Source organism: Vespa crabro, chromosome 13 (genome assembly GCF_910589235.1).
Source record: "Vespa crabro chromosome 13, iyVesCrab1.2, whole genome shotgun sequence".
Taxonomy (NCBI): Eukaryota; Metazoa; Arthropoda; class Insecta; order Hymenoptera; family Vespidae; genus Vespa; species Vespa crabro.
This window is the reverse complement of record NC_060967.1, coordinates 3,363,001-3,375,165: the sequence shown is the minus strand read 5'-3', so window position 1 is coordinate 3,375,165 and position 12,165 is coordinate 3,363,001. Positions and strand designations below refer to the sequence as shown.

The window sequence follows — 12,165 nt, the reverse complement described above, 5'->3', positions numbered from 1 at the left end:
AATAATCACGACGCTCGCGTTCAAAGCTATTCGCCCGGAGTTGGTTAAGGTCACAAGTACGCTGCAACGTGTCTCTAAATAAGCCAATAGGTTAACGATTTCTTTTTTTACTGCTTCACGGCGGACACGCGCAAGTACATACAGCCGCAAATGAAAAACGTTTCATCGATCATCAATCGCTCTCTTTCTCTTTTTCTTTTTGTTTTTGTTTTTCTTTCTTAATCCTTTTTCTCTTTCGGCTTCAATCGACCTTTTGGACTCTTCCACAATAATTCTTCTTTTAATGTTTATAAGAAATTGGCGAGGTTTTAAATAGGTTTGATCGAAGTGTCTTACGCAATCGCTATAAAAAAAAAAAATAAATAAATAAATAAAAAACTGACAAATAGAGTTCAATATTTTTCCAAAAATAATGCCTAAATACATTTATATTTCATTACTATAGAAAGAACGAACGTAATGATTCATTTTTTGTTTAATAATAAAATCAAAAGAGTGTTATTTATAAGAAACGCAAGCAAAGTTGGTCGAGCTACTTTCGTTGAAAGAAATGCGAATCTTGAAAAGGAAGCCGCGAGAGAGAAGTGGGGGAGGTAAGATTTTCGTCGTGTTCACGCTTGGTAAGCGATGTGAGCGGTAATCGGATGCCAGACTGACGATACAGTCGTCGTCTGGTGACCCATTTATCGTCGGTCCGACGTCTAGGATTACCCGCGGGAAGAGAGGCTACCAGAGATTAACGTATGCAACGTCGCTCTTAACAAAGGCCTCTACAGCGTGTTCGTACACCGAAAGACGAAGAGAGAAAGAGAGAGAGAGAGAGAGAGAGAGAGAAAATAAAAGCAACATACAATAAGTGCGAGAGTAAGAGCGGACACGTGCGAATATTTCGTATGAGACTGGACCCTAAAGAGATGCACGTAAAGCTGCATACTCGTCGCGAGAACAAAGAGAGATACTTGCTTCTTCGGTGAAACTGCTTGCTCCAATTTTACATACAAAAACGACATGTACATATGCATATATATATATATATATATATATATATATATATATACGTATATATACAAAAACGATATAAAATGGACGATAAAATGTCATGAATATAGACGAAAACCACATTCTTGCAAATATTTATGCGCATGGTTTAATTATATAAACTTTTGCGGCTTAACGCTGTTAAAGAGCTAGAGATGGATGAAAGAGAGAGAGAGAGAGAGAGAGAGAGAGAGAGAGAGAGAGAGAGAGAGAAGGAGAATGAAGGAGAGGAAGAGAGAAAGAGCGATCAACCCATCCACGTGTAATCGTTACCGAGCTTCTCCTTCTCTCTTCCATCTATGCAAGTGTAGTCAACGTGTGCACATATATATATATATATATATATGTGTGTGTGTGTGTGTGTGTGTGTGTGTGTGTGTGTGTGTATATATTTATATATATGTATAGAACGCATACGCGAGCGCACGTGCACTGGATAGCATGGACGCGCGCGTATACGTACAGTACCAGTCGGCCACTAATCTCATTATTACGCCGCACTGACGAGAATCGAAACTTTGAATCGAAGAAAATATAACCATCGGATAAAAAAAAAAAACTGGATTACAAAAAGAACGTAATAAATTTTCGACAAAGAATCTCTCTTCCTCTCCCTCCCTCCCTCCCTCTCTCTCTCTCTCTCTCTCTCTCTCTTTCTTTCTCTTTCGTTTATTTGTCTGATTAATTTAAAAATTCGTATACGACTAAATATAGCCATATAAAAATGAATACTTTTAAGAGGAGCGAACAAACATAATCATCAAAAGAATTATCAACAAATAAATGAGAACATAGTACATCACTTGACAATTGCTATTTTACAAGTTATACCTTCAATTATTTAGAAAATTAATGCGTAATTAGCACCCGCCAGCGATAACGAACGGTAAGCTAATTACGTTGATAAGCGAACGATTATTGCATAAGCGTATAACGAAATTCATTACTAGCGACAGTAATGTCAATTTTATCACACGTCATAAAGACAGATCATTTTTTTCCCCCCTACGAACTAATACTTCGAGTAATATTCCTTCAATTTTACAGATCGACAAAAAAAAGAAAGAAAAAAAAACAGGAAAACGAAAGATTGAAATAGTTTTAATTACTTTTGTTTTCTTTCTTCGATTGTATTCGATCAATCAATAATTTGAAATGCAAGAGATCCTATTTTCTGAGACTCATGAATCACAGGTACGAAATTAATCAGGAGTTTATCCTATTCACTTCAGCACGAAGGAAAACGTCAGTTTCTATCGATTGCACGTTAGCTATATCGAAATCGAACGAATGAACCGATAGGTAGACGATATACCATAGAAACTTGTTTCGGCCGAACAATTATCACGAATCCTTGTTGCTCCGATGACGTCGAAGCATCGATTTGAACTTTTCGAGGCATCGTTGGTGCATCGTTGTAAAAAGGGAGAAAGAAATGAGATAGATAGAAGAAAAGAGAGAAGGAGAGGATGGGGAGGAGGAAGAGGAGAAGGAGAAGGAGAAGGAGAAGGAGAAGGAGGAGGAGGAGGAAGAGGAGGAGGAGGAAATGGAAAGGCGAGGGATGGAGAGGTGCCGTCTCGTCATTTTCGTCAATTTAACTTCTCCCTCCCTCGAACTTTTAAGGGTGGTAGAGGTTAGTTCGGTCCCCACCGTTGCACTCTTCGATGTCCGCCCCTGATTCGCCTCTCCCTACTACCCTTCTTCATCGGCGTCGCCGTCGTCGTTGTCGTCGTCGTCGTCGTCGTCGTCGTCGTCGTCATCGTCGTCGTCGAAGCGAGGTCAATCGACAGAGAGGGCGAAAAGACGATCCCCACCTCTTTCCACAACTCTCCTCCCCACCATGGCTACTCAATATCGTTTCATTACGCACCCCCTACTTCTATCCACCACTTCCCTCTATCTCTCTTCCATCCCTTATCCACCACCTCCACGAGACTCCCCCGTTCCACTCTCTAGCTCGGCGACGAAACACGAATGCCCACGAATTTTTATTGTTACTTCCCGCGCTGCTTCCTCCTCGGTTTTCTCCTTACCCACCCATTCCCCGTTTTTACCATCTCCTCTTTCTCCTCTTCCTCTTCCTCTTCCTCTTCCTCTTCCTCCGTCTCTTTTTTCCTATCCACTCGACATTCTTTTTTATGTGGCTTTTAACGATCAGTGCCAACTGCATCTATCGAACGTTTTATCATATCTTCGAATAATTTCTAATAAACGAAATACTAATGAACTTAAAATTGCAATTCATTTATCATAATGATTCGAGTATTTAAACGAATAGAGAAACTTATACTTTCTCAAAACGAAACGAAAGAACAGTCAGTAGCCGGTTCTAATCGCGCAACACGTGCTAGACTAGTACCACGCGTTTAGAGCGCTTAGAGAAAACAAACTGCAGCTTTGTAATGTCTCTCGTACCTATTCTCTACGCAGAGTCTGTACAGCCGGTGACACGTTCTTTATCTTCGTCTTCCGCGTTTTCTCGATGTTCAGTCGATAGCCGATCGACATGATGTTAAACTCGAAGAACAAGTAGACATTCAAGTAAGAGTAGAAACGCACAGTCTCTCGTTGATCTTCTTCGACACACGAATCGAAGAGGACGAGGACATTGTTGCGATCGGTTGTCCATCGTTACGTCCAATTCCATACTCTCTCTCTCTCCCTCCCTCTCACCCTCTTTCTCTCTCTCTCTCTCTCTCTCTCTCTCTCTCGAGTTACGTGCAAACGTTCAAACGAGGTGGATTAGAGCGCGCGTGATCGCGTCGAGATCGGTGGGAATTTGTAAAAAAACACCGCCGACAAGTGTTCCCTAGGACACGCAGATTTAGACAAAGACAGAGATAACTTTGGGTCTAAGTTATCAATGTCACGTTCCTCCGATACACTAATGTCTCGTTTCTTTCGCGACACCTTTCGTCAGACTTCCCGAACGCGCACTGGTCGATCTTCGAAGATCGTGGAAAGGAAGTCGGAGGGGGTGTTACCGAGAGAGGGACACATACACGCCGACTCGCGGAACGCCGCGAACCACCCTTTTGGAATCTTCGTGGAACAAAAGAAGGAGAGTTGAAAGTAGAAGGGAGGAATCCGCGAAAATTTCTCGACCACCGAAGCGGCAGCTGCGTTCCCGAACGAAGAAAAAAGTAAAAGAAAGGTAAGAGAGGGAGAGGACACACTTCCAACGAGATGGGGATGGTAGAATGAGAGAGAAAGAGAGAGAGAGAGAGCGAAAGCGAGAGAGGGAGTGAGAGGTCAGGAAAAAGAAGCGTAACGACGAAGAGGACGACGACTACGAGCCCAAGCAACACCGACACGCGCGTCTCCACACGCCTTCTGCGACCGACGAAACTCTCCCTTCGTCGAACCGGTTACGAGGGTGGGGAAGAGATAGGGTCTCCTTGGTGGGGTGTGTCGAGAAAGAAAGAGGAAGCAGGGGAGGACAGGCTGTAAGAAAAAGAAGAAAAGAAAGCACTTTCGGGCGGCGGCTGGAATCCGTTGTCCGTGGTCAAGACGCACAACTCTTTCGGAATTCCAAACACATTTTGCTATTCCCAATGAAATGCAATTTCATTCGAGCGATAAGAAAAAAAAAAAGTCCAAACGAATCAAATTATTCGATCGAATAGATCTTGTCGAAATAACCTGTGCTAGAAAATTTCCAAAATTTCTTTCCAATCTAATCCAAAGAAGAAACATTGAAAAGAATTAGGAAGGAATAAAAGAAAAAAAAAAAAAAAAGAAAAAAAAGAAAGAAAAAACGGAAGAAAAAAGGGAGCACGCGGAGAATCACCCTGTTGAACGCACGGATTCAAGGGGTGTATCGGTGTGTCTAGCAGGATTCGGTATTTCGGTTCGCAACAGGTCTCAGGAGCGGCGTGTGTCCCTCCTCCCCGTCCGTACTCCACATACACATTCTCATGGACGCACGCGCAACACACAAACATATACGCAGCATCACACAGCAGCACCACACCCACGCGAGAGGGCGAGCAGCTGTTCGTGTCTGCTTTACTCACCGACTACGAAGACCATATTCTTTGTCCATCGCAGCAGCTCCCGTCGGATATGTCTGCGTTCCTGTATACAGCGGGCATAGGGGCAATCCGCCATTTTTGAAATCACATCTTAGAATATGGGTGTGCGTGCCGGCCGGGTGTGCCTGCCTCGTGTACCCGCGTGGACGTCCGCGTCTCCTTCGCCGCCGCCACGAGCCTCGCCACCTCCACCTTTACCACCACCTCCTCCTCCTCCTCCTCCTCTTCTTCCTCCTCCACCACCGTCGTCGTAGCCGCCGCCGCCGCCGCCGCCACCACCACTATCACTACCAACACCACCACCACGACCACCACCACCACCACCGTCCTCCTCCTCCCCTTTCTCCTTTCCGTCGCCGTCGTTCTCCTCCAGCACCTCTTTCCTTTCGGTGCCGTCCCCACCAGCACCACCACTACTACTATCACCAACACGTTCACGTCCGGCAGCAACTGCACCACCACCACCACCACCACCACCACCACCACCACCACCAACAACGTTGCCTTCTCCTCCTCGGTACGTCGTCTTCTCCTCTTTCCCCTTCTCTTGCTTCCCCTAACAGCCGACGCGGCACGCGGCGGAGTAGCGCGTGCTTCTCTCTCGACGTCACAAACGATCCGTCTTTCTCGTCCTCGTCGTCGTCGTTGTCGTCGGCGTCGTCGTCGTCGTCGTCGGCGTCGTCGTTGGAGTCGTCGTCGTCGTCGTCGTCGTTGTTGTCGGCGTCGTCGTCGTCGTCGTCGTCGTCGTCGTCGTCGTCGTCCTCGTCGTTGTTGTTGTCGTCGTCGTCGTCGTCGTCGTTGTCTTGATCGTTTCCGTCGTCTTCGTCGTTGTCGTTGTATGCTCGACGTCGACGGTGGCGGCGGCGGCGGCGGTGGTCCTCCGTGCAGGCTGGAGGGATACCGCGTAACCGGGGAGGGGATGAGGCCGACACGACGGAGGGACGACTAGCCTCCGCGTTTCCTCCGTCCTCGGTGCCACTTCTGATAGTGGGACAGACTGCTTAGGGCATAGGAACGCGCAAAGAGCACGTGCACGCTTGCGCCCTCGACTTTCCCTCTCTCCTCTTTCTTCTTCCTGCACCGAAACGACCAGACTTCTTCAACTATCTCTTTCTCTCTTACCGATTGTAACCTGAAACAAAAGACATTGCATTTTTTATCGTCTAAAATCGAATCCATGTATCACTAATAAATTTACCTATTTCTAATGAAACATTGTCGAACGTCAGGAAGAAACAAAGGAAAAGAAAAAGTAAGAATGCTTTTGTCTCGATCTCTTTATTTTATCAAATAAAAGAGAATGTGACAGAGAAAGAGAAAGAGAAAGAGAAAAAACGAGCGAGAGAGAGAGAGAGAAAGAGAGATAGAGAGAGAGAGTAGGAAAGAGAAATAGAGTTTATAGGGGCGGATTCGCGCGTTCTACAGCCACGAGTCGAAGTAGGAAGGGTGAGGGCCAAAAAGGTAGGAAGAGGAGAAAAAGAGGAGGAGGAAGAAGTGGAAGGAGAGAGGTGTGGACTCGCACACGGCACATCGAGGAAAAGAGAGAGGAGGCCGAGTGCGCCTAATATGCAACAAGAGAAAAAGAATTGGCGATCAATAGGTAGTAGCTGGTAAGCGTCCTTTCATCCGCCCCCGCTAACACCCTCGTCCTTTCCACTTGCCCTACCCCTTCTCTTTCTCTCTCTTTCTCTCTTACACACCCACTGCCTCTTTCCTTCTCCTTCTCTCTGTCGCCTCTTCGGCGACTCTCTCTCTCTCTTTCTTTCTCTCTCTCTCTCTCTCTCTCTCTCTCTCTCTCTCGTGAACACGCGCGCGCGACTACTGTTGCTTCTGCGTTTTCCTTCTCGCCTTTACTCTCCTTCCAATCGTATCTTCTAATTGGCCCTACTCGAATTTACTTCTTCTAGCGAGAAAGAGAAAGAGAGAGAAGTTAATTTACCAGAATCTTACCAAAACTTTATATATCTTAAAAACACTTAGATTCGATATAATACGAATATAGGTTAATGTTACGGAGATTAGAATAGTTAGAACACGTGATTTATCTTTTCGTTACTAGATGAAAGCTCCTTTTCGACGTAATATTCTTATGTTCGATTAAAACCAAGTCGGTCGACGCCTTCCGTCGGGTCAATGAACTTGACTCTCTATCTTTTCTCTCTCTCTCTCTCTCTCTCTCTTTCTCTCTTGTTATTACTGTGCCGACTGGAAAGCGAATTTTAGTGTCATTATTTTTGATGCTATGGCTTTGCTAAGAAGAGACAGAAAAGAAGACTTTCAAAGTAGCCAATAGGGAGGACAGTGGACGGCTTGTATCGACTTAATTCGTGCAAATATTTACTAGCCGCAATGTAGAAAATTTGCGTTCAATGTGTTCTCCCTTAACGTTCGTTTTAAAAATTATTTAAATTATTTATATTTATACATTTATCTTGAAGATGCAAACAATTTTCTATTCTTCTAGATAATAATAATTATGCATATCCGTAAAGGGATAAATAGTTATGTCCTTAAGAAGGGAGCATCAATTTGTGTTTAAACATTGAAAGACAAAGATGTTAAAAATGCAACGTTTCGTTTGAACTTTTATATCAAAGTATATTATTAAATATATCTTTTCGTATATATATATATATATATATATATATATATATATATATATATATATATAGCTAAAAGTTTCATATATCATTTTCATTTCGTTGAGATATATCGAATCTGTAAAAAGGAATTTCCAAACTCCTCTTATATTATATTATATTTATTTTTGTTGTTGTGGAAATAAAAAGGACGTTATCCGTCGTGGGTAAGTATCTTGAAAGGCACATAGAACGACAGCTGCGGACGCGAGCGTGCCTTTCTAGGTGCGCTCGGTGTAACTCTACAGAGCTGTACTGCATTCACCACGAGGCGCATGCATATGTGATGGAGGAGGAGCCGCTATCGTCGCTCGCCGCCAACGACGGCGACGACGATGAGGAGGACGAGGATGGCGTCATTGAACCTTCGGTGGGTTTCCTCTCGCTCGAGGGAAAAGCTCCAAAGCTTTAAGCTGCGCCGGACTATTCGAGTTGCATCCTCGCTTAACCCTTTCAATGATCATCCCCCATTGCTTGTTTTTCTCTATGATAAATGTTTATTGAAAATTCTTTACGAAATATTTCCTTGCTTTATTAAAAAAAGAAAAAAGAAAAAAAAAGAAAAAAGAAAAAAAAGAAAAGAAAAAAGAAAAAAGAAAAAAGAAAAGAATGAAATCGATTTTCGGATAATCGTTAAAATTTTCCTTGGAGAGCAACTTTGTAAAGAGGGAGAGGAGAAACGAAGAGGGGGAAGCAATTCAGCTCTGGATGCAAGCTGAATATATAATCAATTAATTAAAACTAATAACATGCTTGGCCCACTTTGCATCCATGGCTTTGCATATTCGTCTCGCTGGACTTTCTTATGACCTCACGACCTCACGTATACGCAGAAGGTAAGGTGATAAAAAGAAAAAAGAGACCGTAATAAGTGTAAACTTTGAAAGAAAAGAATCATAGTTATATGCCATATCTTATCTATATTTTCGAGAAGCAACTATATGATAATTATACTAACGGTTCAATCGATGCTATTCTTTAATAGATCACTATAAAACGATTCGTTTGCTCTTATTCTACTAGTTTACTTACGAAGAATACATAGAGACAGAAAGGAAAGTTTCGTATGTGGAAACTCACAGTGGTAAATAGGTATATATAGTTATGTGTATATATGTGTGTACACAAGCATTGCTCGAGCGTGCAGCTTACACGACCAACATGTTCACATGAGTTCATCTTCGAGTGCGTACGTTTAATGCGATACCTACTAGAAGTAATTCGAGAAGCGAGCCCTTCGTTGTGGATAATCGAACGGAATATATATATATATATATATATATATATATATATATATATATATTTATCCATATATAGGGTGGACCATTATCGCCATCATTCTATATAACTTAAAAAAAGTTTAGAAAGACGATTGTTTCGAAAGCAAAAATAATTCGAGAATAAAATTGTAATTTTTATTTTATCAGCAAGAAAAAATAATCAACTGAATAATTAATGATTTTAATATAATAATAATTATTGAATAATAATGTGTAAAATTCGAGACAAATTTTGACCAAATCGATGAAAAGACTTGTCTTATTTTTTTTTCTTTATGGAAAATAACTTAAAAAATCCATTCGTCGTAGCCAATTAGCAAGTTCTCCGAAAATAAGGAAAGAACGACGAAGAGCAGAACCTTCCACGCGACGTATCCGCACACCTTGAACAGTCACCTTACTTACTCGACTCCTAATCGATTTTCCCATTACGCGAATCCAGGGAGCAGTTCGCGGAGGCGCACGCACACACGTACGTGAAGGGACATTTACGCGCGCGCGAACACGATCTCGCTCGCTTTCCGTCGTTCCGCGTGTCCATCCCGCATTTCCGTCCACAAAGAAACGCTATTTCTTTCTCTCCATCTCTTCGGAGCACCGCCCTACGACGTGTCCTCTTTTTTTTTTCTTTACTTTTCGAAAACGACGAATAATATCGATCGATCAAAATGAAATCAATTTTTTTTTGCAAAATCAAATAATCTTTTTAACTCAAAATCAATCGAAATTATGACAATAAAAGTCACAACAATATTCTACCTATAATGTTTTATTTTCGGACTAATATCGATTTATTCTCAAATATCGATCGAAAGTTACGATCTTCGAATTACATCGGTTGATTCTGTGTGAAACATACAGACCCACACACACACACACACACAGAGAGAGAGAAAGAGAGAGAGAGAAAGAAAGAGAAAGAAAAAGAGAAAGAAAAAAAGAAAGAAAGAAAGAAAGAGAGAAAGTAAAGGAGAGAGACACGTTTTCATCTCAGATAGCGAGAAGTCGAGCAACTTGGAAGTTCGCCAAGAGGGGCCTGGCCCTGTTGCTTTTCGACCGACTCCAACTAAGCTTGAACGTTAGAATATGCGATGAGATCGAAGAAAGCATTAACGTCTTATCCTCTTGGTAGAAATTCTCGAGCGATTCGTTGCGTCACGGTTACGTTGCTAGATCGATAGTTCAGATGACTCGACGAATAGTATTTCTATGGGCGACCACATGCGCCGTCCACGTTCACCAGTTGCATCCTCCGTGTTCGTTGGCCATTAGAAGGTAATTTGTAATAAGAAGACTTTTATCAGAAAGAGAGAGAGACAGAGAGAGCGAGAGAGAGAGAGAGAGAGAGAGAGAGAGAGAGAGAGAGAGAGAGATGAAAAACAAACATCTTGTATTAAAATAATATAAATAATTGCGTAAGAAATTTATTGTATAAATTCACAATTAGTTCTTTTTAAAAAAAACTTATAATCTCTCTTTCTCTCTTTCTCTTTTTCTCCGTCTCTCTTTCTCTTTCTCACTCTCTATCTATCTATTTATCCAACTATCTATCTCTTTCTCATTTTAGCTGCGGTACATTTGATTTAAAGAGGCAAAGGTCCTTCGATTCCGACACGCCCGGTGTCGGAAGGTTTCTCAAAGATGGAAGGGACCGATGAGTGAACGAGAATGAGATGGAAGATGGTAAAGAAGAAAGGAGAGAATCAGGAAGAGCAGTTGGAGGGCGAGCAAAGAGTCGTAGTAGTGGGGGAGTCGTTGCACTCGGTTTTTTCCGGCTCGTGGGGGAGTCGGTGGGTGCGAGGCAAGGGTGCGTTGGATTCGGTTACTTGGTCTCACCCCTTGGACCCACCTCCGGAGTCGAGGCAACGAGCCAGGGAGCCCTGCACTCTCACCCTCCTTGGTCTCCCCACTACTTGCATCGGCACTACCACCACCATCGGCTCCACCACCACCACTACCACCACTACTACTACCTACTACTACCTACAACTTGCACCAGCGCCGGCAACAGCCGTCGTCTCTCTCTCTCTCTCTCTCTCTCTCTCTCTCTCTCTCTCTCTCTCTCTCTCTCTCTCTTTCACTCTTTCTCCCTCTGTCTCTTTTTCTCTCTCTTTCTATCTTCGTCGCTCGCGCAATGTCCTCCGTCTCCCTTCCACGCGCCTCAGCAGCAGCGGTGTACTTCTCGTTTTTTTAACGAAGGATCCGCTCAATACCTCGGCTGTCATAACCTCCCGGCACCCTCCCAGCACTCTCCCAGGGTGGTGCTGGTCCGCGCACCTCTCTCTCTCTCTTTTTCTCTCTCTTTCTAGTTCACGCAAGCCTCCGCTGGGCCCACCTCCTTCTCCTCCTCCTCCTCCTCCTCCTTCTCTACCCTTCTCCTCTCGTCCATTCCTCTTCCCAGTTTTTAACGTTTCGTTCGACGTTTCCCTCTGGGTACTGCCGGAGAGAGAGCCAAGGGGGAAGTGCATTTCGTCGTTACTTTGTTTTACGTGCTTCCTCCCTCTTCTTCCTTCCTTTTACGTCTCGCGTATACCACAGCATCCTCCATTCCCTTCTCTCCTCTCCTTTCCACTCCTCTCCTTTCCTTTCCTCTCTTCTCTTCTCTTCTCTTCTCTTCTCTTCTCTTCTCTTCTCTATTCCTCTCCTTTTTTCCTCTCTTCTCATCCTTTTCTATCCATCACCAATCAAAGCCGTTTCTCGTATATGCTTCTTGCTTTTTCGGTCTCGCACCCTCTTCTCGAATCACGATCTCTCTTCTCTACGAGGGTCACCGGTGCAGCGAGAGCCACCTCTCGATTGGTTCTCAATTTTTATCGATTCTCTACGAGACTAACGAGAAAGACTCTCTTTATTTCTTTTTAAAATACGCTTGGGAGACGCCTCTACGCTGCTGTTCTTCCTCGTCGTCGTCCTCTCTTTGCTCGTCTTTTACTAAGAAATTTCTCGTAAAAATCATAGAGAAAAGGGACTGCTGCTGCTGCTGCTGCTGCTACTGCTGCTACTACTGCTGCTACTGCAGTAGCAGCAGCAGCAATTGCGTATAAAATAATACAGTCCAATATCGTCGTAAAACTGTCCACGACGTTACACGTCATAAACTTCATCGTGAATTTCATAAATTATTTACATAAAGCGTTACCTTGTTTACGATCGTACAATGTAAACAAAGAAAGT

General features: G+C 43.4%; 1 protein-coding gene and 1 long non-coding RNA gene across 5 annotated transcripts in view; both read right to left on the bottom strand.

The window, feature by feature from the left end:
- Positions 1–5,487, bottom strand: part of LOC124428587 (mushroom body large-type Kenyon cell-specific protein 1) — a 32,097-nt gene extending 26,610 nt beyond the window's left edge. For all 4 annotated transcript variants that reach the window (XM_046972828.1, XM_046972825.1, XM_046972826.1 and 1 more), the window contains exon 1: positions 5,055–5,487. In XM_046972828.1, coding sequence (XP_046828784.1) covers positions 5,055–5,083 — 29 coding nt within the window. In that variant the 5' untranslated portion in view covers positions 5,084–5,487. The remainder of the gene's footprint in view (positions 1–5,054) is intronic.
- A 654-nt stretch (positions 5,488–6,141) lies between these two features.
- Positions 6,142–12,165, bottom strand: part of LOC124428594 — a 30,796-nt gene continuing 24,772 nt past the window's right edge. The window contains exon 2 of the long non-coding RNA XR_006943222.1: positions 6,142–6,204. This is a non-coding gene — a long non-coding RNA (uncharacterized LOC124428594). The remainder of the gene's footprint in view (positions 6,205–12,165) is intronic.